The sequence below is a fragment of the Martes martes genome (genome assembly GCF_963455335.1).
Source record: "Martes martes genome assembly, chromosome: X".
In the NCBI taxonomy this organism is placed as follows: domain Eukaryota; kingdom Metazoa; phylum Chordata; class Mammalia; order Carnivora; family Mustelidae; genus Martes; species Martes martes.
The window spans coordinates 118053876-118075184 of NC_137897.1; the positions used below are offsets into that span (position 1 = coordinate 118053876).

At 48.1% G+C, this 21309-nt stretch overlaps 1 protein-coding gene across 1 annotated transcript in view; it reads left to right on the forward strand.

Annotated features, from left to right (window-relative positions):
- MTM1 (myotubularin 1) overlaps positions 1 to 21309 on the forward strand; it is a 92406-nt gene that overhangs the window by 34108 nt on the left and 36989 nt on the right. Inside the window, exons 5-6 of the mRNA XM_080794704.1 lie at positions 5330 to 5440; positions 9374 to 9475. Coding sequence (XP_080650830.1) covers positions 5330 to 5440; positions 9374 to 9475 — 213 coding nt within the window. The remainder of the gene's footprint in view (positions 1 to 5329; positions 5441 to 9373; positions 9476 to 21309) is intronic.

The following is a 21309-nucleotide window of genomic DNA, read 5'->3' on the forward strand; positions in this document are numbered from 1 at the left end:
TCAGTGGGAACATAGGGTTGGACTGTAGGTATTGTGTTAAGCTTCAGTCTCGAGCCCTCTCCTTGCACTGCTGCTGTAGAATGCGCGCTGTTTGCAGGGGGAAGCAGTGCCCGCGGGCCCCTTGGGTTCCCTTGCCCCTTGTTGCCGTGTGTCCTTCCCAATCCGCTGCCCCTAAACTTGAGAGGCTGTGGGTGACTGGGCCCTGCTGTGCAAGTCACGTGGACTTAATGCGTTAGTTCCCTCACAAGTGCAGGCTTTCAGGCCTCAGCGCCTCCCCCTCCTTGGGCAGTTCTTTTTCATCTCAGGTTGACTTCTCCTTCCTTCCCCGACTGCCTCGCTGACCAGCCCTCCGTGTGCTGCAGCCGACCTCCTGTCTTGTTCTGCGGAGCAGTTCAAAGCCCTCGTCCCTGAGCTCCCGGAAAACCGCCCGCCTCGCTACCTGCCTCTGTTTTCACCCGTGTCCTCCTCCTCCTCTCATGTGAGAGGAGGGGACTAGTTGCCTTTTTTCCAAAACCAAATTCCCCTCCTTGAGCCTTTTCTCCTCTCGTCTTTTACTCTTGGAGCCTTCGGTCATTCCACATCTTCCATTTGTGGTTTCAGCTAGTGGTGTGCACGGCAGACGCAGGCTGTCCCCCGTGAAGCTTTCGTGCTGATGGGACCGACAGTGACCGGATGATCACACCGGGTATAACAACAAGTTGTGCCGAGCGCGAGGAGCCCAGGACCGAGTAGTACAGGAATGCAGCTGTTCGAGGAGCCTGGGAAATGGTCCTGAGAAAATGGTGTTTGACCTCTGGTCTGAAGAATGAATAGGAATTACCTAAATGGTTGCCAGGGGGTGGGTGGGGAGGACCAGCTGAGGGAATGGCTAGAGGCGCTGAGACCAAGGGGAACATGAACAGGTGAGCCTCGGGCTGGGTTGGGGGCAGGGGGCGCAGCAAGGAATGGGCAGGAGGGGCGGGTGGGGCCAGATGACCAAGGGCCTGTAGACCCTGTTAAGGATGGAAGTGTTTGGAGTTGAGCAGCAAGAAACTTTGGACATGATTTAAGCAAAGGCATGATAGCATCGGGTTGACTTCTGTCATCGATCACCTGTGCCGCCGTGTGGAGGGCAGACTCCAAGGGGAGGACCAGTCCGTGCAAAGAGACCACTGTGCCTGGTCCAGTGGTCCGGGGAAGTCGGAGAGGGGGTGATAGGTTCAAGATGGATTTAAGAGGTAAATGGGGGAGACTGGATGAGGGATCGCAGAGAAGGAGATGTCAAGGATGACTCTGAGGTTTCCAGCCTTTGTAATGGGACGGATGGAGCAGCGGCCACTGAGACGGGAAGACGTAATTTGGGGAGAGAAACATCGTGTGGTTAGTTCTGGACATTTTGAGTTTGAGGGGCCTTTGGAATCTTTCCCAGTTCTGTAATTCCAGCTGCCTCCTGGTTATCTGTACTTGACTAATTTCTCCTAACCTTCAAGCCAGTGTGTCTCGAAGTGACAGTGTTCATCTTTCTCCAAAACCCCTTTCTGTGTTTTTCCCATCTCTTGCTGGGATCACATCTCCTGCCTAGGCCTAAATCTGAGTCCTTGCCGATGCTTCCCCAGTGGCTCATGTCTCCTTGTTTTGCTTCCCTCTTAGGTCACTCCACAGTCAGGTTCTCCTGTCTTCTCAACTTGCCTTAAATCAGTAGCTTCCAGGGTTCCCAGGACTGCTACTGCACAGCGCTCGGTACTGCTGAAGGGATCTGCAGAAAGCACCGGTCTGTCCTTGTGCTCCTCTTCTCGAAACACGTTCCAGGCATCCCAGTCACCCTGATCCAAGCCCTGGGGTGCTCCCGAGGAATTCCCCTGCCACCCTGTCATAAGCCTGACCAGCTGTTTTGTTGTATTGTGTTTTATTTTTTATAAACTTCCCATACTTTCCCACATGTGCGGCTGATGTCACTGTCACTTGCTATTATTCCATCCTGTAAGGCTCGTCTGTAACATTGCCGTTGCCACAGAACCTTCAGGAGAGCCAATCGATAGGAAGTTGTTCTGCCCTCCTCTGACATCTCATCCTGTTAGTCTGGATGTGCGCTGTGTTTTGTTTTGTTCTGATGGCTCTTGGTACTTGCAACCTGGCATCGCGGCTCTTCAAGTACCCGTGTTCCATCTCCCATCCGCATGGCGCTTGTATATTATTTATCTCTGTGTTTCCTAGTATCCACGATGGTTTCTGCTACTCAGTAGACACTTGAGAGAGATGGTAAATGAAGTCATCTTTTTTAGATTGTTCTGTTTACTTCTCAACTATTTCAGATCCTTAGAGGTGCAGAATTTTGAGTTCAAGGGACCTTTGAGAGTTCTTCAATATTTGATGATACTTAGATAGTAACAACTCAGGTTTCTACAGAGGTTAAAATTAGCTAATTTTCCTCTTTCTGGATCTTCCAGTTTGGCCTGCTGCGTTGTCTGATCTCGAACCTGTCATTCGGGGAGAACATGGCAAGGAGCCTCATTAAACTGTGGGCGCCTGTGGTCAGGAACTGGCCAGCTGTCCTCAGTTGTCCCATTTTCTGGGTTGTGTTGGGTCAGGGTTATCAGAGCTATAGAATTTCCTCTATTCAAGGACAAAGAGCGGTAAGGTCTCATCTTTTTTGTTTACATTCTTGCTTCCATGTTGATCTTAGGGTATCGGACTTTTATTTAGTGTCTAATCTGTGTGTTCTAGGTCTAAGTTTTACATGTAGGAATACACTTGGGCACTTGTAAATCTCAACCCAAACAGAACAGATTTCCTGGTGGTATGTTTTTAATAACTAGATTGTATTGAGAAGTAAACATGTTAAAACACACAGCTGTATGTGTACACAGTTACTGAGCTGTGTCTTTTTTTTTTCTCTAGGCATTTGGATTTTAGTCACACAGTGAGGTGTCTCACCCCCAGCCACAACTAAAAAATGCCTCCTTGGGGGTACAAAGGGAAAGACCCGTAGCTGCTTGCGAGAATGCACGGATCTGCTGCATTTGCAGAGCACAGTTATGTCTTCCAAACACGAAGATATTCTTTGTGATAATAATAATGAATTCCATTGTTTTCTAGCTACCATGTGGCAGGTTTAACTCCATGATCTATAATCATCCCACTTTACAGACAAAAGTGGCTTGCAAAGGTTATCCAGCTAATAAATGTCAAAACTCTGCTTGAACCAATTTTGTTCAGTGTAAGAGCTTGCGCTCTTTTCCCTATACCACGGTGACTGCGCTCTTGCGCTTTCTTTAACTTTCTATTTTGAAATAGTTATGAATGCTCGAGAACTTGGAAAACTAGTGCATTACCTAGCTTCTCCAGTCACTATATTGCTTGATCAAAACCAGGAAATTAATGGTACCATACGGTTAACTGAGACTCTGACCGCACTTGAACTTTACCACTGTTTCATGCACTCATTTTTCCGTGGGTTTCTGCATTTAATTCTGTGCCATTTGATCTCATGTATAAAATCATGGAGTCACGGACTGACAATCGAGATCTGCGACTGTTGCTGCCCCTGTATAATCACGCCCTCCTCCCCACACGCCCTGGCAACCATTTCTCTGTTCTCCATCTCTATAATTTTATCACTTCAAAAATGTCATAAACAGACTCCTACAGTACATGATCTTGTGAAATTGGCCTTATCTGCTACTCGGCATGGTGCCTTTAAGAGCCCTCTGTGGCGTCATGCGCATCCGTAGTTCCTTGTGTTTTTGTAGCTGAGTAGTAGGGCCACGGCATGGACGCACCCGATTCTTAGACTTTTTGAATTTCTAGAATACCCATGAGCTATATTTCTACTCTGTAAAGAAATGCTTAGTTTTTGTACTGTTCAAAGGAGAAGGATTTCAAGTAGAACCCAAACTTTATTTGTATCCCCCCAAAGGAACATCTTCTAAAGAACAAAACTTCAAGAAGCACCTTGAAACTATTCTCTTTATTATCAAAGTCATCACAGCACTCAGGAAAACATGGGACTTAACCAATTTCTGTAGGCCTCCTTATCTTTGTCCATGTGGATATCTATCTTACATTACTGGAGCCAGTGTATTTTGTGTGCTGCTTTTTTCCACGTAAGCTTATTTTTTTCGCGCACTGTGATTATTTTCGGCGCTGCGGGCTTCGTCCTTCAGCTGACTACCGGTCGTTTTCTCCACGCCGGCGGCCCCTCTGGCTCCGCTGAGCATCTCCACTCATGTAACTGTTCTTCCTCTTGTGCAGTAGCTGTAAGATAAGCTCTTCCAGAATGCAGTTACAGAGTCAAGAAGCTGGGACCATTTGTCTGGCTCTTTTGATGTGTGTTCCCGGGCCTTGGCTCAAATCTCAACCCTTCCCCCTATTTACCAAGCAAGTTACTGAAGCTTTCTAAAGCCTCGATTGCCACGTCGGGAAATGGGAATACTACACCAACATCCGGAATGGCCGGGAGGATAAAATCCGAATGATGAGGCATGCGGAGCCCCCGTCGCAGCACCTGGCACAGGCGACTCACTCCATGCGTGGCAGCTGCTGGCAGCTCGTGATGACCGTGGTGTGACATCATGAATGTGATTCTGGCTCGCCAGCGCCTGTACGGACCCCTCGCGCCCAGCATTGGGATGAGGAATGATGGAGAGGCATCGCTGTGCATCCAGGCCCTTCTCGGGTGGGAGATGCACCCAGGCCTCAGCTAGGCGCTACTTCCAGATGCTTGGTTCCAGGCGTGGGGAGAACACGGACCTGTGCATTTCCGGCAGATATGGGAAAGCACGTGGCGCAGCCACAGTCTGAACCAAGCCTTGTAGAACTTCGGAGGTGGGAGTGGTCGGTTGTGTTCTGTCTACTCAGGAAGCAGAACTTTGTTAGAGGCGGTGTTTGCTGGACCAGGGCTTAAGCCATGGGGAGACATCTGGTAGTTGGGAAAACCTAGATCACCCTGGGCAAAGAGAACACCGTGCACGGAAGCGCAGAGGCCTGACTGTAGACTGTGCTTGAGGAGTAGTGAAGGCTGTCACATAGTTGGGAGTGTGCACCGGCGTGGGAGAAAAGCCTGCGGAGGCCAGCTGGAAGTGACAGCACGGGGCCCTTGAACTGTGTCCCTAGGAGTTTGGTCTTGATTCTGTAGGCGCCGTGGATGTTCGGGGGTGCGTCTTAGTTGCATAACTGGCTGTTCTCATGCTTGCTCTTTCATGTGTGATCTGTACCCTATTTTTGTTCATAGAAAGTGGTAAAAGGGGGCCAAGGTAAAAGTGCCCTAAAACGTATGGTTTTTTTGAAAGTGGTTTTGGTGTTTTAATGATACTGACAGAAATATTGACTTTTGCATTTTTGTCCATTACAGGATTCTGCTCTAATACTTGATGTTCCTCTGGGTGTGATCTCCAGAATTGAAAAAATGGGAGGCGCGACAAGTAGAGGCGAAAATTCCTATGGTCTAGATATTACTTGTAAAGTAAGAGATTCAGTACTTTCTTATGTGAAAAAAGACGCATTAGTGTTGAATGATGAGTAACAGTTAATGGGGGTTTACAAAAGAAAAAAAATCAAAGACCCTGGTTCATCTAAGGCCCGAGAATGGTCCTTCCCTCATGATCAGGCTTCTAAAACCTCCTGGGGAAGTAGTTCCTATTAAAGAGACCTGCGAGGACTCAGACCTGTCCTTCTGTCAGCTTGACTGGATGGGAAGAAGACTTTATGGATAGAATTTTCTCACTTTCTAGTTTTTGCCCGAGTCTGCTCCCAGTGTCCCGTTATGTGACGTGTTACCAGCTGGACACCTTCACACCATGAAAGGAAAGAAAATTGCAAGAGATTTTACCCTCTGTGAATAGGATATGCCTCTAACAACCTTTTTAACTTTTGCTGAGTTTTCAGAGGTAATGTTTTGCCTGCCATTTTGCATTGGCACAGTGGGTAGCAGAGATTTAATGATGATACCATTTACTCAGCTGTAATAGTAATAGTTCATTGAGCATCTGTGTCGGTGCAGACACGTGCTAGGTGGCATCTCCATTTTGTCCTTATGAAGCCTTGAGCCTAAGAAGAGTTTGGTCACTGAGCTGAGATTACCCGACAGATGTCAAGGTTGGGATCCAAATACATTTTGCAGACAACAGGGTAAACCTTCTGGCAAGAATACGTCCTTTCCAGGTATTACGTGTCAGATGGTTACAATCCGAATAGAATAATAATAGAATAGAATAATGTCCAATCCCAGAAGGAGCTGGAAGGGGTGTGGAGGTCATCCGTTCCAGTGGTTCTCACAACTAGATCTGGGAGATGTGACCTTGGCTCAGGCACTGTGATTTCTTAAAACTCATCTCCTATAGTTTTGTTTTGATAATGAATATGGTATGTTCGTTTTATTGTCTCCGGTTTATAAAAGTTGAAGACGGACTAGTACACTCTATCACAAAGCAAAGGATTCTGTGGTCATTAAGCCTGAACTGAAATTCTCTATCACTACACTACCCACTTTGGCTTCTTTCGGTTTTTGTTTTAATCCAGGCTACCTTAAATGCCTTATTTATGATCCCAGCTACTGTCTTCACTTTGGGGCCTAGAAATACAGGGATTTACTTTGAAGGAAGTAAAGTTTTGCAATTTGCATAAAGGGATCCATGGGAGTAGAGCGTTATGTTATAGTACTCAAAGGAAAATGGGGTTGCTAATATTGACGACCTTGAAAGTGACTTTCATTCTAATAGAATTTTTTTTCAAAGTGCTGTTTGTTGCCTTGTCAATAGAAAGAATTTGTATTTAAATATCAGTGTGCCCAAAGTTTAAGATAAAGCACATTCTTACCCTTTGACTGTTTATTATAAAGACAAGGGGCTTCGGGACAGCTCGCCAGGCATGACTTGCAGATGTTACACATACCTGTAGTTTTTGGAATTAGCGCTGAGCCCAAAGATGACGGCCTAGAACAGTGTTGGAGCTCAGCCTCTTCATTCTGTTATCTCCCTGGGAGAGGCAAGTCCCATGTCCTCAGAAGCAGACCTGAAGGTGATAGAAAAGGAACCTGCTGTGGTGGGGCCATCTCACAGAGGTCAGCCCCAGCTGGGGTCTAGAGCCCTAAGACTGCTGTTGCTCTAGGGAGACAGGTTGTTCTAAACCCTACAGATCTGGTCCTACTAGCTCTGGGCGCAGGGATTTCTGCTCACCGGCAGTGCCTTTCAGCTGGGGGTTGTGAGTCCCAGTGGATGTCGTCTAGCAGCAGAGGACGAGATAGCTCTGAATATGTGAATGTTTACCCCCAGGCACCACACCAGCCCCTGCTGACAACTTGGAGCCTTAAGGGGAGGGGAGATGAAGCCAAACCTTAACCACCAACAAACCTCCTGTCGTCTTCCATGCCTCGCCCCTGTTTACTCGCTTTAAAGGCTGTGGTATTTTGAGGTCAGCAGTGATGGGTGGTGTTTCTCCAGAGATGCGTTATAGGAATGATGTCTCCATAAAGCAGCCCTTCTGTATGGTTGCGTGGCGGGGGAGGGGGGGGTGTCTACTTGGACTCGTTTCTTACAGCAAGGCTTGGTGCATCGCCACGTGACCCACTTGTCAGACAGGGCCGAGGTGAGGCTGTGAGGCTCTTTGGCCGCAAGGCTCTTTCTCAGGGGCCCTCCCCTGACGAGTCAGCCTTAAGGAGACCAGGTGGAACTTAGCAGTTAGGATATGCTCATATTTCTGTCGTAGATTTGGTGAGCTGCCGCCCATGACTCATTTGCCTTTTCCATTTCAATTTTCTTGTTGGCAAGATGAGGTAGTAATTCTTTCTGTCCTTTAATTACATCTGAATCAGATGGCAACCAGAAGTTGCTTGAATCACTTGTGCTTTGGCACACAGAAAGCAGTTGTTGGAATCACGGATGGCTCAGAATAAATGGTTATCTAGAAATGGTCTAAATTCCGGCCAAGTGGTTAAGAACAGTGATGGTACGGAGTTATCAGCTGGCCCCAGGCTGTGAGGAGGAAGTTGCACACAGGTCTTTGAGCCCCATGGAGCCTTGGCTGCCCAGCGCTGTGCTGGTGTCTCGGTTGTAAAATCCTCTGGAGGCATGTCATCCCACTGAAATGATTATTCCCTTTCATTTGACTACTGCTTTGCATCACGAGCCAACAGCTAATATCGCGGTTTCCTTGGAATATGTTGTGAATTGTTTTTTGGATTTTATTTAGTTCTGTGCTTCTAGAAATGAAAGCACAGAATCCTAGAGGTGGCAAGACCCAGTAGATGCCATCTGTATAGAGAGTGAGCAGTCTTGGGTCACTCGGTCAAGGTCTTCGGGTCTAGTTCCTCATACCACCTCTGCTGCCAGTGGCATTCTGGAATGCCCCGTATGTAGCAAGGCCTTTGCTAGTCCTTTGTGCCAAAGGTTTAGGAAGCTTTATCTGTGCTCCCGAGATGCTACATGAAAAAAACGCTTTGGAAAAATGTAAAGATTGTGACATCCAAAAGGACAGGGACCAACCCAGCCGCCTCCTTCCTGAAGTCCCCCAGGGTCCAGGATGGAGCTCATTTTTCCGAATTGAATTGGTGTTTTGAGTGTTCAGCCACTCGGTCACAGCACCGTGATTGATCCAGGAGACAACCTGAACAACTCTGGCTTTAAAAGGAAGACAGACAGAATGTTATATATTTGACAGGTGATGCAACTTGATAGTTAAGGGAGCTTTTGTTGTTGTTTTTGGTTTGGTTTCAGTGTATGAGAACTTTTTCTTGCTTAGCAAAGAGATGTGTATGGAAAGCCCCTTTTAGAATCCAGTTTTGAGTGTTAGTGTTTAGTTCTTGAAAGCAGAAGGGTACTCATCTGTGGTCTGTGTAGAACACTGTGCAAGACAGCTTGTTGGGAAGAACAATGTTCCATCACCTGGATGAGAGCGCAGTGCCAATCATTTCCTGATTTGTTAGACTGAGACTTGAGAGGAGCATGAGGGAGAGGGAGAGAGCTTCTGTATTTTTGTGACATGTTTGACAATTTTGAGCTCACATGTGATAGCAGGTACACATTTGAAAAGTTCTGTGAATAAAATACTCTTTTATAGTTAAAATACCACAGAAACCAGTTGAAGGAGACACCGTAGATGGTGTGCAAGGCCAGGTTTGATTTTTCTTGTTAGAAAATGATTTTAGCTCTGTCTTCTCTTTAACACTAGTTGCTTTGCCTTTACATTCATGACCGCGATGGGAGTATTTTGAGGTGTTCTTAAACTGGATATTTCCAAATGTCACACAAAAACAAAGTGAATTTCTTAGTAATCTAGATTAACTGCCCTTCCAGGTAAGTGAATCTTCCGCTCCTTTAGTTGAAGAGATTTTTTGCTAAGGATTGTCACTTTATCTGAAGACTGAACTGTCAAATTTCTCTGCTTTCCCCCCTCCCCCCAGGACATGAGAAACCTGAGGTTCGCGCTGAAACAGGAAGGCCACAGCAGAAGGGACATGTTTGAGATCCTCACAAGATACGCCTTTCCCTTGGCCCACAGTCTGGTAAATTCCAGGGTTCTCCGCAGCGCCGGGAGGTTCTCGGGTGTCTCCCCTTTCATTTACTCTCTGCGCCGCGCTCCCCGGCCTGCTGAGAGTGCCAGGGTGTTTATTAAAGGTGATCGAAGCATTCCCAGGAGGAGCAGGCGTCTCCTCTGCTAGTCTGTGTGGGATGGCCCGGCCCAGGTGACTGAAGCGTCACCCATGGCAGCCTGTGCTCTCCCTCCCCCAGTGCACCCCCAGCCCTGGCTCATCCTCTGCAAAGCCAGGAGGCCGTGAAGCGGACTGTGGGTGCCCTCCTTCGGCCACCAGGCCTTGCTCGCATCCTCTCTCCCCTCTCCTTGTCCCCTGCTTGGCTCTAAACAGACTTGGAGGCAACTGCCTGCTAAGGGAGGAGCAAGGAAATAATTCTTTAAAAAAAAATGCGTGTGAGTCTAGGGTAAGTATGCCATTGCATGGACTGAAGGGGATGAAGGAGATCATTTGTAACGCAGCTCTTCTCCCTGAGGCTGTCTTTTAGGTATTTTGGCGATAAGGGTCTGAGATTTTTTTTTTTTTTTTCCTGGTGAGACAAGGTTTCTCTCTTCCCAAATTTCATCAGGAGTTGTTCCGGGCAAAGGAACTTCATGGTTGATGGACGGGACAATTATACAAAGACTGGAGGTCTAGAAAGATTTATGAAGTACTCCTCATGAGTCATGTGTTGATTACAGATTCAAATGTAATGCTTAAAACAAATGAAATGATACGGAGTTGAACACATTTTCAGTCTTTTCTCAGTTTTTGATTAAATGTGTGATGTAAAACCTATTTCAGTACTTAACAATTTCTTTAACGATTAGGGCAAAAGAGTTTTATGAGAACACATCTTTGGAATATTTATGAAAGTGAGAATGTAAGTCTTATCCATGAAAATTCAGTTAGGGAACATGTTCTATCTTGAGCTTTGCGTATCTGGCCCCAAATTATCAGAAATTTGAAGAATGGCTCACACAGCAGGTTTGAAGAAGCAGAGGCCTCAGTCCGTCTCCTGTAAGATCCCCATTCTCTGACATCTTTTGTCTCTTTTAGGGTTTACTCCCCTAAAAAGTCAAGTATTAGACCCGCTTTCTCCTAAACTACTGGCCCATCTCTCGCCTCCAACTACACCTCTGGAAAGAACATTCTGGTCTGTTCTTGTCTCTGGTTTATTCATTCCTCCAACCCATTTCGGTATCCGGCTTCACTGTAGGCACCTTCCCGGAACAGAGGTCCTCTTAATGGCCAAATCTAGTGGCTCACTTCAGTCTTCGTTCTGTTTGCTCTTTCCCCGGCATTCAGTGGTTTGGAGCACCCCATTCCAGCAAGTCCTGGTTTCTGTGTTATTCTGTTCCCTTGACTGTCCTTCCCAGTCTCCACTGCTCTGTCTTTTCCTTCGTGGACCACCTCTACGGTGGTCCCCTTTCAGCTGCCCACTCACGTTACTTGCTTGCCTTGATGGTTTCGTTTCATCCCATCGCGTGAGCTGTCGTTGCTGTATGGGTGATTTCGAAATCCAGCCCCGACACTGGCCTCTGATGGGCGTCACTAGCCTAACTCTCTTTCCTCTGGAAGTCCTCGAGCCTCACAGGCTTGTTCTCCCCCAGCCCCCTCGCAGCTACATGCTGCAGCTCAGTGAGCAGGATCCCCAGTTGCTCAGGTTTGAGAACTTAAAGTCAAGTGCCTTCCTGTCCCCGTGCCTTGCCTGCCAGAGCCACATCTGTTCCAAATCCTGTAGGTTCTCCTTCCTATTTAAAGCGGCGCTTCCCGACTGGCTTCTCTTCTTTTAGTTTCTCTCCTTCCGATGTTGCGTTCACGGTGCTGCCAGTGGTTTTGTCACTGAACTGCAATCATGTCACGGTGCCCCACTCTCTGTAAAAACAAAAGCAAACTCGGCGACTTCCCACGGCTTATACCGTACGCTCCAAGCACACAGGACTGCCCTGTGCTCCTCCGATATACACAGAACTTTCTCAGAGCGGAGTCTGCTTTCTCTGTCCCCTGTACCGGCAGGCTCCTTGTCTCTTTAAAGCCCATCCTCCACCGCCTTGCTGAGCCCTAAGTCCTTTTATATACCTGTGGTGCCCCCCCCCCCGCAGGATTTGTCCCCCAGTCCGCCTTACGTAATAATTATGTAGGAATTGCCTGCCCCCTGCTATACTCTGGGCTTATCAAGGCGGGGAGCTGCCATTATTTCTCTCTCTCACCTCACCATAATGACTTCGGCATGGGGGTTGTATAATGATGGCTTTTTTTTTTTTTTTATTGAACTCAGGTTTAGTAGCTAGTGAAGGAAAAATCCATTTTAGGGAAACATACAGGACCCGTTTCTGGATGTTGTGGATTTAGCAACAGAGGCTGGGGGCGCAGGGCGCTGTCGCTGGAGCAGTCGGCACGGGGTCGCCTTCTCGTCTGCGCTTCCTGGTGTCAGTTTTGGTGCCTGCCCTAGAAACCCCTGCTTCTTCCTTGGAAAGTGACAAACTTGAGAAAAAAATGTCAGCCAGAGTGCTTATACAAAGTTGTGGAAAATTATATTCCCTAACTTTTAACCGCTCAGAGTCATCTCTTTAAAAAAAATAAACTAGTCACTGAAACAAGACAAGATACAGGTGGAAACAGATCAGCTATCGCCATGGCTTTTGGATTGTCTGTTCCTGCTTTTCAAGTCACCGTGTACAACTGTCTCGTCAGTCAACTTCATTTCGGGATACTGTGTTGGGTGGTGCCGGGGAGCAGGGAGAGCAGACGGGGAGGAAGAGGAGGGGATGAGGGAATAATACCTTACCTGTTCGGGGATATGACAGAAGTGCTAGGACACATGCGTCTGGCCCCCATATGGAAGAGTTACCTTCATGCTGTAAGAGAAATGCAGAGGAAGTCCACTGGGGAGTCCCAGGGAGAGGCGAACACGTCCAGCCTGCATGGTAAAGCCTGCATGAAGTTTGAGTCATTTGGGTTGAGCCTCGAAGGATGGTCATCCTTTCCGGTGGAGGAAGTGGAGTTGCAGGCGGAGGCGAGACCCTGACCCTTGGCACAGCGGAGGAAAGCGGGGCGCGCTGTGGGGTGTTCACGAGGGTGGCCGGGCGCTCTGTGGTCGGAGCGTGGGGAGGAGGAGCTCTGGGCTCGCGCGGTGGATGGTCTCAGCTCGGCTAGGGAAGGAGCTAATAACCGGAGACGTGGTGGAGACCTGCGGGGGGTTTTGGAGTGAGTGAGAACTGGACGCGAGGTCATGATGCCTAGGCCGGAGCAGAGAGCTCGTGGAGCCCGGAGGTGGGGGCGGTCCGAGGGCCAGGCGAGAGGTCCACAGTGCCTGACCTAGGACCCGGCGGTGCCGGTGGCCGGGGGGGGGGTGGGGGACGACAAGCTTGGGCAGCAGTTTGGTGAGACAGGACAGCGAGGGAAGCTGAATGAATCATCCTTCCCTCTGGGGTTTGCGGGTTGAGTGGTGAGGGGGATGGGGCGCTGTTGACAGAGCAGGAATGCCAGACAGGGATTTTGTTTGCAGAAACAGGTGGAAGACAGGGCGAGGACGGAGGGATGGGGAGTTCTGCTTTGTTCGTGTGGCCGTTAGTGGTGTGACTTTTTGACAGAATTGACAGCAGTGGTTTTGGGTCTGCCCCTCAGAAAAGGGTCTAGAGATGTAGATTTGAAATCGTGGTTCTTAGTCTGTTTGGAGCTATGGATTCCTTTGATAATATGACACAAGTTATAGTTTCTCATCCACTGAAGAATGCACTTATGTACAAGACTTTACATAGAATTTTAGGGTTCCAGCCCCTCTGAAGCTCATCTGTGAGTCCCAGGTTAGGTAAGTAACCCTGGTGTGTAACAGAGAAGTCCAAACCCGTGTTTCACTTGGAAGCTGAGGAAGGTGGACGAATGTTCTCCGTGCGGAGCCTTGCCTTTTCTCGAGGCAACAGAGAGGAGGGATCTTTCTGAAGCAGGATCCCAGGCAAGGCAGAGAGGGATGGGGTTAAGCCCCGTTTTGGCAAGGAGAAGGACAATTATTCCTCTGAGACAGGAGGGAAAGAAAAGTGTCCAAAGTGCCACTGTGGGGAGTGCGAGAGTGCACCAGAAAGGGGTTTCCTGGAAGCCTCATCTAAGCTGGATTGCCTCGAACAGGACAAACGTCACTTGGAAAACGTCACTTGGTTAATATTATTGAAAATGCTAAATCAGCTGCATATTATCTCAGTGATTTCTTTTCTAATGGTAAGCATTTGAGGTCAGAAGTAAGCTTGCTGTTGTACCTGTGAAATGGTGTCTGAAAGCCGGAAGAGCTGGGTTCCAAATCCAGCCGGAGGGTGAACGGTGTACGCGTGGGCTTTTTGCTCTCAGCCCATCCCTTTGGCTCTGTCTGGCCTCCTTCCCCATTAGCATTTTCACCGCTCAGTGTGTTCAAGTTGGGACTTAAACTTTGAGTTGAACTTGAGCAGGTTAGCCACACATAGTCCACCCTAGCCTATTAATTTGCTGGTTTCTGTATCCTGTCGGTCCAGTCAGACTTGGACATTGTTCCCGTAACATTTTCTACTTCAGCCCAAGTGTGTGTTTGCTTGCTTTATTTTTATCTTGTCTTACAAACACTAGAAATTGTACCAAGTTCGCAAACTACCTTGTGACTCAGCACTACTTCTAGGTAAATGATACCTTTTTATAAGAAATGTGACCACGTTGGGGTGCCTGCGTGACTGATCAGTGGCTTAAGGGCCTGACTCTTGGTTTTGGCTCAGATCCCGACGTCAGGGTCCTGGGATTGAACCCCGGACCCGGCTCTGCACTCATCAGGGAGTTTGCTTGAGATGCTCTCTCTCCTTTACCCTCTGCCCTGACCCCCGCCTCAAAAAATAAATCTTGAAAAAAAGAAATGTGCCAATGCTTCTGACGTAATTTTTCAAAGGAAAGAATGAAAACTGCAGGTCTGATTATAGCCTCACAGAGCTACCAAAGAGAGTAATTAGTTGTTGGGGTGGCGCATTCATTGATTTCCTTTATTGTTTGCTCATTTTCCACCCAGCTGGGATAACCAGAGAGAATACAAATTTCAGATGAGTGTTTAACTGTTAATCCCAACATATTACTGAGTCATGAAATCCATTTACTAGGTTGCAACCAGCATTTTTAAATGGACTAGAAGAAACAGTACTAAGAGCATAATACATACCACGGGTACATGTGGTTTTGTCAGACATTTGTTTCAGAGGTGTGTGGTGTGTGTGTGTGTGTGTGTGTGTGTGTGTGTGCGCGCGCAGGGAGGTGGTCATGGTGCAAAGTGTATGGCTTTATGTTAATCAAAATCTAGAAAGTTTGAAAAACAACCTTTTAGGTAATGCTCAAATACATAGAATAAAATGGGCTTTGAGTAAATTTAGGTTAGTAAAGGCACTTTCATCTGTCTTGACAGCTACAGGCATGCATGGACTTTTCTTGAATTTTGTTGAAATGAAGGGCTTGAGTTTTTTGGGTTTTTTAAAGATTTTATTTATTTATTTGACAGAGACCACAAGTAGGCAGAGAGGCAGGCAGAGAGAGAGAGAGGAGGAAGCAGGCTCCCTTCTGAGCAGAGATCCCGATGCGGGGCTCGATCCCAGGATCCTGGGATCATGACCTGAGCTGAAGGCAGAGGCTTTAACCCACTGAGCCACCCAGGTGCCCCAGGGCTTGAGTTTTGACAAAAACCATGGAGTGTCTCAGAGTTCACAGTCTCTCATTGTTTGTCTCCCCCTCCGATTTCCCCCAACTCACAACTGAGGGTTTTGGAGGGGGCAGTGGGGGGTGGGGTGAGCCTGGTGGTGGGTATTAAGGAGGGCACGTATTGCATGGAGCACAGGGTGTGATGCATAAACAAGGAATTTTGGAACACTGAAAAAAATAAAATTTGAAAAAAAAAATCATGGAGTGGGGAGCCTCACATAGGGAAGTGGAGAGCTGGAAGGAATGGAGCCTGTGACACGGTTGCCAGACTCATGGCAGCCACGGATGTGGGAGAGCCAGGGAGAGGACTTGTTTACAGAGTTTACCAGCAAGGTGTGTGCTCACAGCACATGCTAGGCAGTCCAGCGGCCCGTGTCTGAATCTGGCTCAGTCACTTACCTGCTTGACAACTTGGGAAGCCACGTAATATTTACGTGCTTCGGTGTTCTCATCTGTGATGGGGGATTATCATCTCTACCCCATAGAGTTTTTGTGAGAATTAAATGTAAACTGTGTACAAGTGCCTGGCACACAGTTAAGTGTCCTTTGAATGTCCACTATGCAGTCGTGCGCCATTTTCCCAGCAGGTGCAGAGAAGAAGGATGATTGCCCCAACATACTTTTTCCCCCCAGAATATTAATAAAGTAATTGTGATAATATGGGAGACACTTTAAGGCCCATAAAAGAAAGATGCCATGTGGATAAGGTTACTATCCTTATTAAGAAACCATTGGTTGTACTTGGATAAAGGATTGGTTGTAAGTCTTAAATTTCAGTGTGTTAAATGCAGAAAGCCTCTTAACTAGAAATGTGACATAGGGGCAGCAGTGATCATCTTTAGAAAAGGCCTCCCATTGTTTCTTCCGTCCACCTTTGGACCCTTCCAGGGTAGCACGGCGTATTTGGGCGTGTGTGTCCCCGCGCTCTGTACTTTCCTGTCCCGTTCTGGATTAAGCTCTTGGGCATCACAGTGTTTTCTGCTTCTTGTTACACTGTGAGCTCATTAGCACTCATGTGGTTGTAAAGGTTTTTGGTGTTTTGTTTGCTTTGGTAAACTTGACCTTTGGGTGGGTGGTAGGAGTAGGCCCAGGAGAGCAGAACGCCGGCTGTGCTCTTGCGAGTGAGAAACAGCTGGGCTTCGGAGCAGCCCTCCGCACACGGATGGCGTGTGCTTCCTACGGCGGGCAGCGCGGGGGCGGAGGGGGGGGCACGAGGTGCTCCGCCTTCCAGGAGAGGGCCCCGCTGTGCGTGCAGGCATTTGAGATTGCTGCCTCCGCTTCTCAGAATCTCAGCTGCTCGCTTCGTTTTGCCTAACTTTGGTGAACCATATCAAAACTTGTCCCCACCGCTTAAGCACTGTGTCATTTCTACTTTGCGTCCACTCTGGCTCCAGTCCAATTGTACTTAATTGTAAAAATGATTGCATGAAAATTACCGAAGCGGGTGATGGGGGCGCACATCTTTTCAATTGCCCAAATGAGAGGAGTAGAGGATCCTGTGAATAGGCAATTAAAGCAAGGGTGCTCTTCCCTGGCCCTTCAGAATTGGGGACATTTTTTAAATTGCTTTGAGATTTTAAAAATCTCAGACTGAAATTTAGTGGACTTTCTACGGTGGCCATGGAATAGATAAAAACAAACAGCTCATTTTCAGAAGGCAGCTGAAATGAGAAGCAGTACCGTGCGTGTACACACACGCACACACACACCACACCGACCTGCTTTTCAGCCTAGATGCGGCTTTGCCTAGGACTCTTTTTCTTGGATAAGCAGTAAGTGGCCGACTGAGGGTCTCACCATGCTTTCTGCCCCCTCCAGGCCCTGCCCCTTGGTCTCATTCGGTCTCTCTTTGGTCTCTCTTGGTCTCTTTCAGTCTCTTTCGGTCCCTCCCTTCTGCAGAGAAGCCTCTCCCCGTCCTGCAGGCAGCACGGTTCCCACGGGGCCCTCCGTGCTCAGGAGCCCAGCGTTCTCCACCTGCCCGCACGGGCTCGGCAGCCGCTGCCCGCAGAGCTCTTCTTCAGAGCTGTTCTTTTGAATGGGACTCAAGGCCCTGCAAGTACGCAAGCCACCTCTCCTCTCAAAGGTTTTTTGAGCTACTGAGTAGCCACAAGAGGATGTTTGTAACACATGAAGTGTGAGGTGGTCTGATACCTGGAGTGCCCTCTGGCTCCCGGGGTGTCATCTTGTGTCCTTGACTTTATCCGCTGCAGCGCTCTTCGGCCGGGCCTGCTCTGCCGAGTTCTTACCTGCTGGCTCACGGTGCCTTGTTTCCCGAGATGTCTTGTGCTTCTTGCTTCCGAACTCCTATTCCTCGGACCTTTGTGGGAATACTCGGAGGCCAGGACCAGCGGCGGTTTGACGTTTCCTTGTGCCGGGCGTCTTAGGGCACTCCGGGTGTGGGGCAGTTACAAATTAGATTCCCTGTTTGATGTGCTCTGGACCATCTAAGTTTTCTGCAGAGTGGCTTTGTGGGTACAAATTGCCAGTGGGGGACAGCAGTGGAGACTTTTTTTTTCTCCCTTGATCAACACCCATAATCTGGACACGTGACTTCCTTGGAGGCCCAGGCGCTTACTTCCTGCTCGTCCTTCCCGCGAGCTGGTACGCACTTGGGAGGCCAGCCTCTACTGAAGGCGCTTTCCGGGCTGATGCCCGTCTTGGCATCTTGGGTGGCCCTGGGCCTTCATGTCCTCTATCTCCTGTACCCCAGGAGGCCGTGAAGAATCTATTCTGTGAGCGCTCTGAGGTAAAGGCCTGCACTTTTTTTCCCCCCCATTTGTGGTTAGTATTTAGCTTCTGAGTATTTGTTCCTCGCTGGCTAGCTCAGTAGAGCATTTTTAAAAAGGTTCCTGTTTTATCCAGCATTGAAAGATGCTTCCAGCAGAAGGCTCGGGGCATCTATACCGGACGCCTTTCCCTGTAGCTTCTGAGACGGGGAGCGCCCGGCCCTCTACCTCTCTAGCTTCCTTGCAGGTTCCACTGCTTCCTTCTGCTGTCCAAGTGTGGGTCCTCCAGAAGTCGGTTCTACCCCCCCTTGCTCTGTACCATCCCCTCCTCAGTCGCTCTCCCTCTCCTGTCTTCCGGCATTGCCTGTCTGACCTGACTTCCAGATCCAGAGCTTCTGTTTCCCTTTAACTCTCTAGAACTTCAGCTGACACTGGAACGTTCCTTTAATATAATCTCTCCTCTTTCCCTTAAACCTGCCCTCTGTGCTCCCAGTTTCTCATGGTATCTTCTCTTCCTCCAAAATCAAGGCCACCACTGGAAGATTTCCCCTTTTTTTTTTTTTTAAGGTTTTATTTATTTATTTGACAGGCAGAGATCACAAGGAGGCAAAGAGGCAGGCAGAGAGACAGGAAGGGAAGCAGGCTCCCTGCTGCGCAGAGAGCCCGACGCGGGGCTCGATCCCAGGACTCTGGGATCATGACCTGAGCTGAAGGCAGAGGCTTTAACCCACTGAGCCACCCAGGCACCCCGAAGATTTCCCTTTTCCTGAATGTTTACTGAACCCAGGGTTTTTGTCTCCTCTTTTCTCAAGTGGTGGACTAGTACTTGGGCTGGTTTTCCTGCTTCCTGTCTGTGTCCTACCCAATCCCCCCTTGCACGTCCTCTCCCTGGGACTCGGCTCTCATTCCCCCACCTCCCGAGACATTGGCAGTTCCTTCCTCTCTGTTGGTGTAAATGCAGACTTCAGTCTTCCCCACTTTTGTGGCCTCACCTCTCAATTGTCCCCACTTTTTCCGACCCCCTCCTGCACTCTGGCCTCGTATTCGCTGAGTTTAGCTACCACTTACGCCTTTTTGTCATCATTGTTATTATCATGTCCAAGGTCATCTTACCCTTCCAGGCCCATCTCTCTAGAAATAAGCTAGGCATTCTCTCTGGAGCCCCAAATGCTTTATCTGTGCTCTTCCACTTTTCGTGACCAGTAGTTGTGCCCTCCTTGTCACTGTCCTTTGGAGAATTTCTGACCTGTTAAAGACAGTGCCTGTGTCTTACTCATCTTTTTCTCTACTTAATACCTTGTACTGAGGTAGGCCCTCAGTAAATGTTTGTTGGTAATATACTAAGGTTAGTAGAATGACTGAATTAAGAACCAGCAGCAACCAAGTCATCAGTAAGAATATTCTGTTTAGAAAGGGCGTTTATTCAACAAGCGCTACTTTATAATTTTAAAAATATCTAATATGTGTCCATAATTGAAAACTTGGGACCTGCAGAAGGTAGTGTTACGGACTCAATCTTTCTGTCCTCCCAGAATCCTGTGCCGAAGCCTGAGCACCCCCCAGTGTGATGGTATTTGGAGGTGGGGCTTTGAAGAGGTGATTAGGGTTAGATGAGGTTTTGAGGATGGAGCCCCAGGATGGGATCACTGACCTTACAGGTAAGGGAAGGGACGAGAGCTTGTGCTCTCCATCACGTGATGTACAACAAGAAGGCTGCCCTCTGTAAGCCAGGAAGTGGGTCTCACCAGAACCCAGCCATGGTGACTCCTGGACCTTAGACTTCGCAGCCTCCAGAACTGTGAGAAGTAAATGTTCATTGTTTTAAGCCAGCCAGTCTGTGGTAACTTGTCATACTGGCTGAACTAAGACAAGTATGTTGTGAGAATAGCCGGCTCCCAGCATCCTTCACCCATCCCACTCCCCTCCTCACAGATCACCCGTGTTTCCAATCTGTTACTGTCCACCCAGTGGTAGTTTAAGCCTGGTCATGTAACTTGTTCGTCTGGTCATGTAACTTGTTCGTCGGAGTGTCCCCCTCTGGCCCCAGTGGGAGTAAGCTGTATGTGTTCTTCCAAAACTTGCTTTTACATTTACCAAAAGCTACTGCCTGACGAGTGGGCCGCATCACCCTCTTTATGACCTCTATGGATGGATACCGAGATCGTCTCCCGGCATCTGCCGTTACATAAACTGTGGTGGATAACCTTGCACACACATCACTTTGTATGTGCTCGTGTATGTTGTAGGATAAGTCCTTAGAAGCAGAATTACTGCTGTTACCACATATCAGGAAAAGAAGATGTACTGGCTTTCCCCCCCAACATGCAGTGCGTCAGAGCGCCTGTTTCCAGACATCCCCTCCAACTCTGTTCGTTTCCTGCAGCTGCGAGGACACATGATCACAAACTTGGAGGCTTAGAAAAACACGAGTCTGTCATGTTACAGTTCTGGAGGTCAAAAGTCCAAAATGGGTCTCACTGGGCTAAAGTCAAGGGGTGTGGCGCCGCGTGTCTTCTGGGGATCTAGGGGAGAGTCCATTCCTTGTGTTTTCCAGCTTCTCGAGGGACCCACGTTCCTTCGCTCAGTCTCTCCCTCCGCTAGAGCCAAAGCAGTGGTCAAGTCTTTCGAATTACTCTGACTTTATTCCATCGTCATTCTCCTTCTCTGATTCCCACTCTTCGGCCTCCTTCCACATCTCAGGACCCTTACGATGACATTGGCACTCTTGGGATGTCCGGGGTATTCTTCCTTTCTTAAATGAGTCAGGAGAATAGAAATCTTAATTCCATTGGCAGCGTAATTCCTCTTTGCCGCGTATGGTAACGTAACATGGGTCACGGGGAGTAGGACTACATCTCTGGGGGACCGTTCTGCCAACTGCACCAATCCAGGTTACTTCCCGATTTTTTTGATCTTCACTAATCTAATAGGTGAAAATGTGGATTCATAGTTTTATTTTGTATTTATCCTATTTGGCTAGAATTAAATATTCTTTTTTTTTCTAGAGAGAGATCACAAATAGGCAGAGAGGCAGGCAGAGAAAGGGGGAAGCAGGCTCCCTGCTGAGCAAAGAGCCCGAGACGGGGCTCGATCCCAGGACCCTGAGATCACGACCTGAGCTGAAGGCAGAGGTTTAACCCACTGAGCCACCCAGGTGACCCAGAATTAAATATTTTTTTGGTTTGAGCTATTTGTATTTTCTATTGATTGTCTGTGGCTTCTGCCTGTATTTCCTTTGGGATTTTGGTCTTTTGCTTGTTAATTGTAGGAGTTCTTTATGTAATGGCCATACTCATATTACGAGTTGCAAATATTTTCCCCATATGTCTTCTGACTATGGTGGCTTTTGCTATGAGAATTTTAAAAAAATCTTTGTATTTATCAATTTTTTTCCGATGGGGG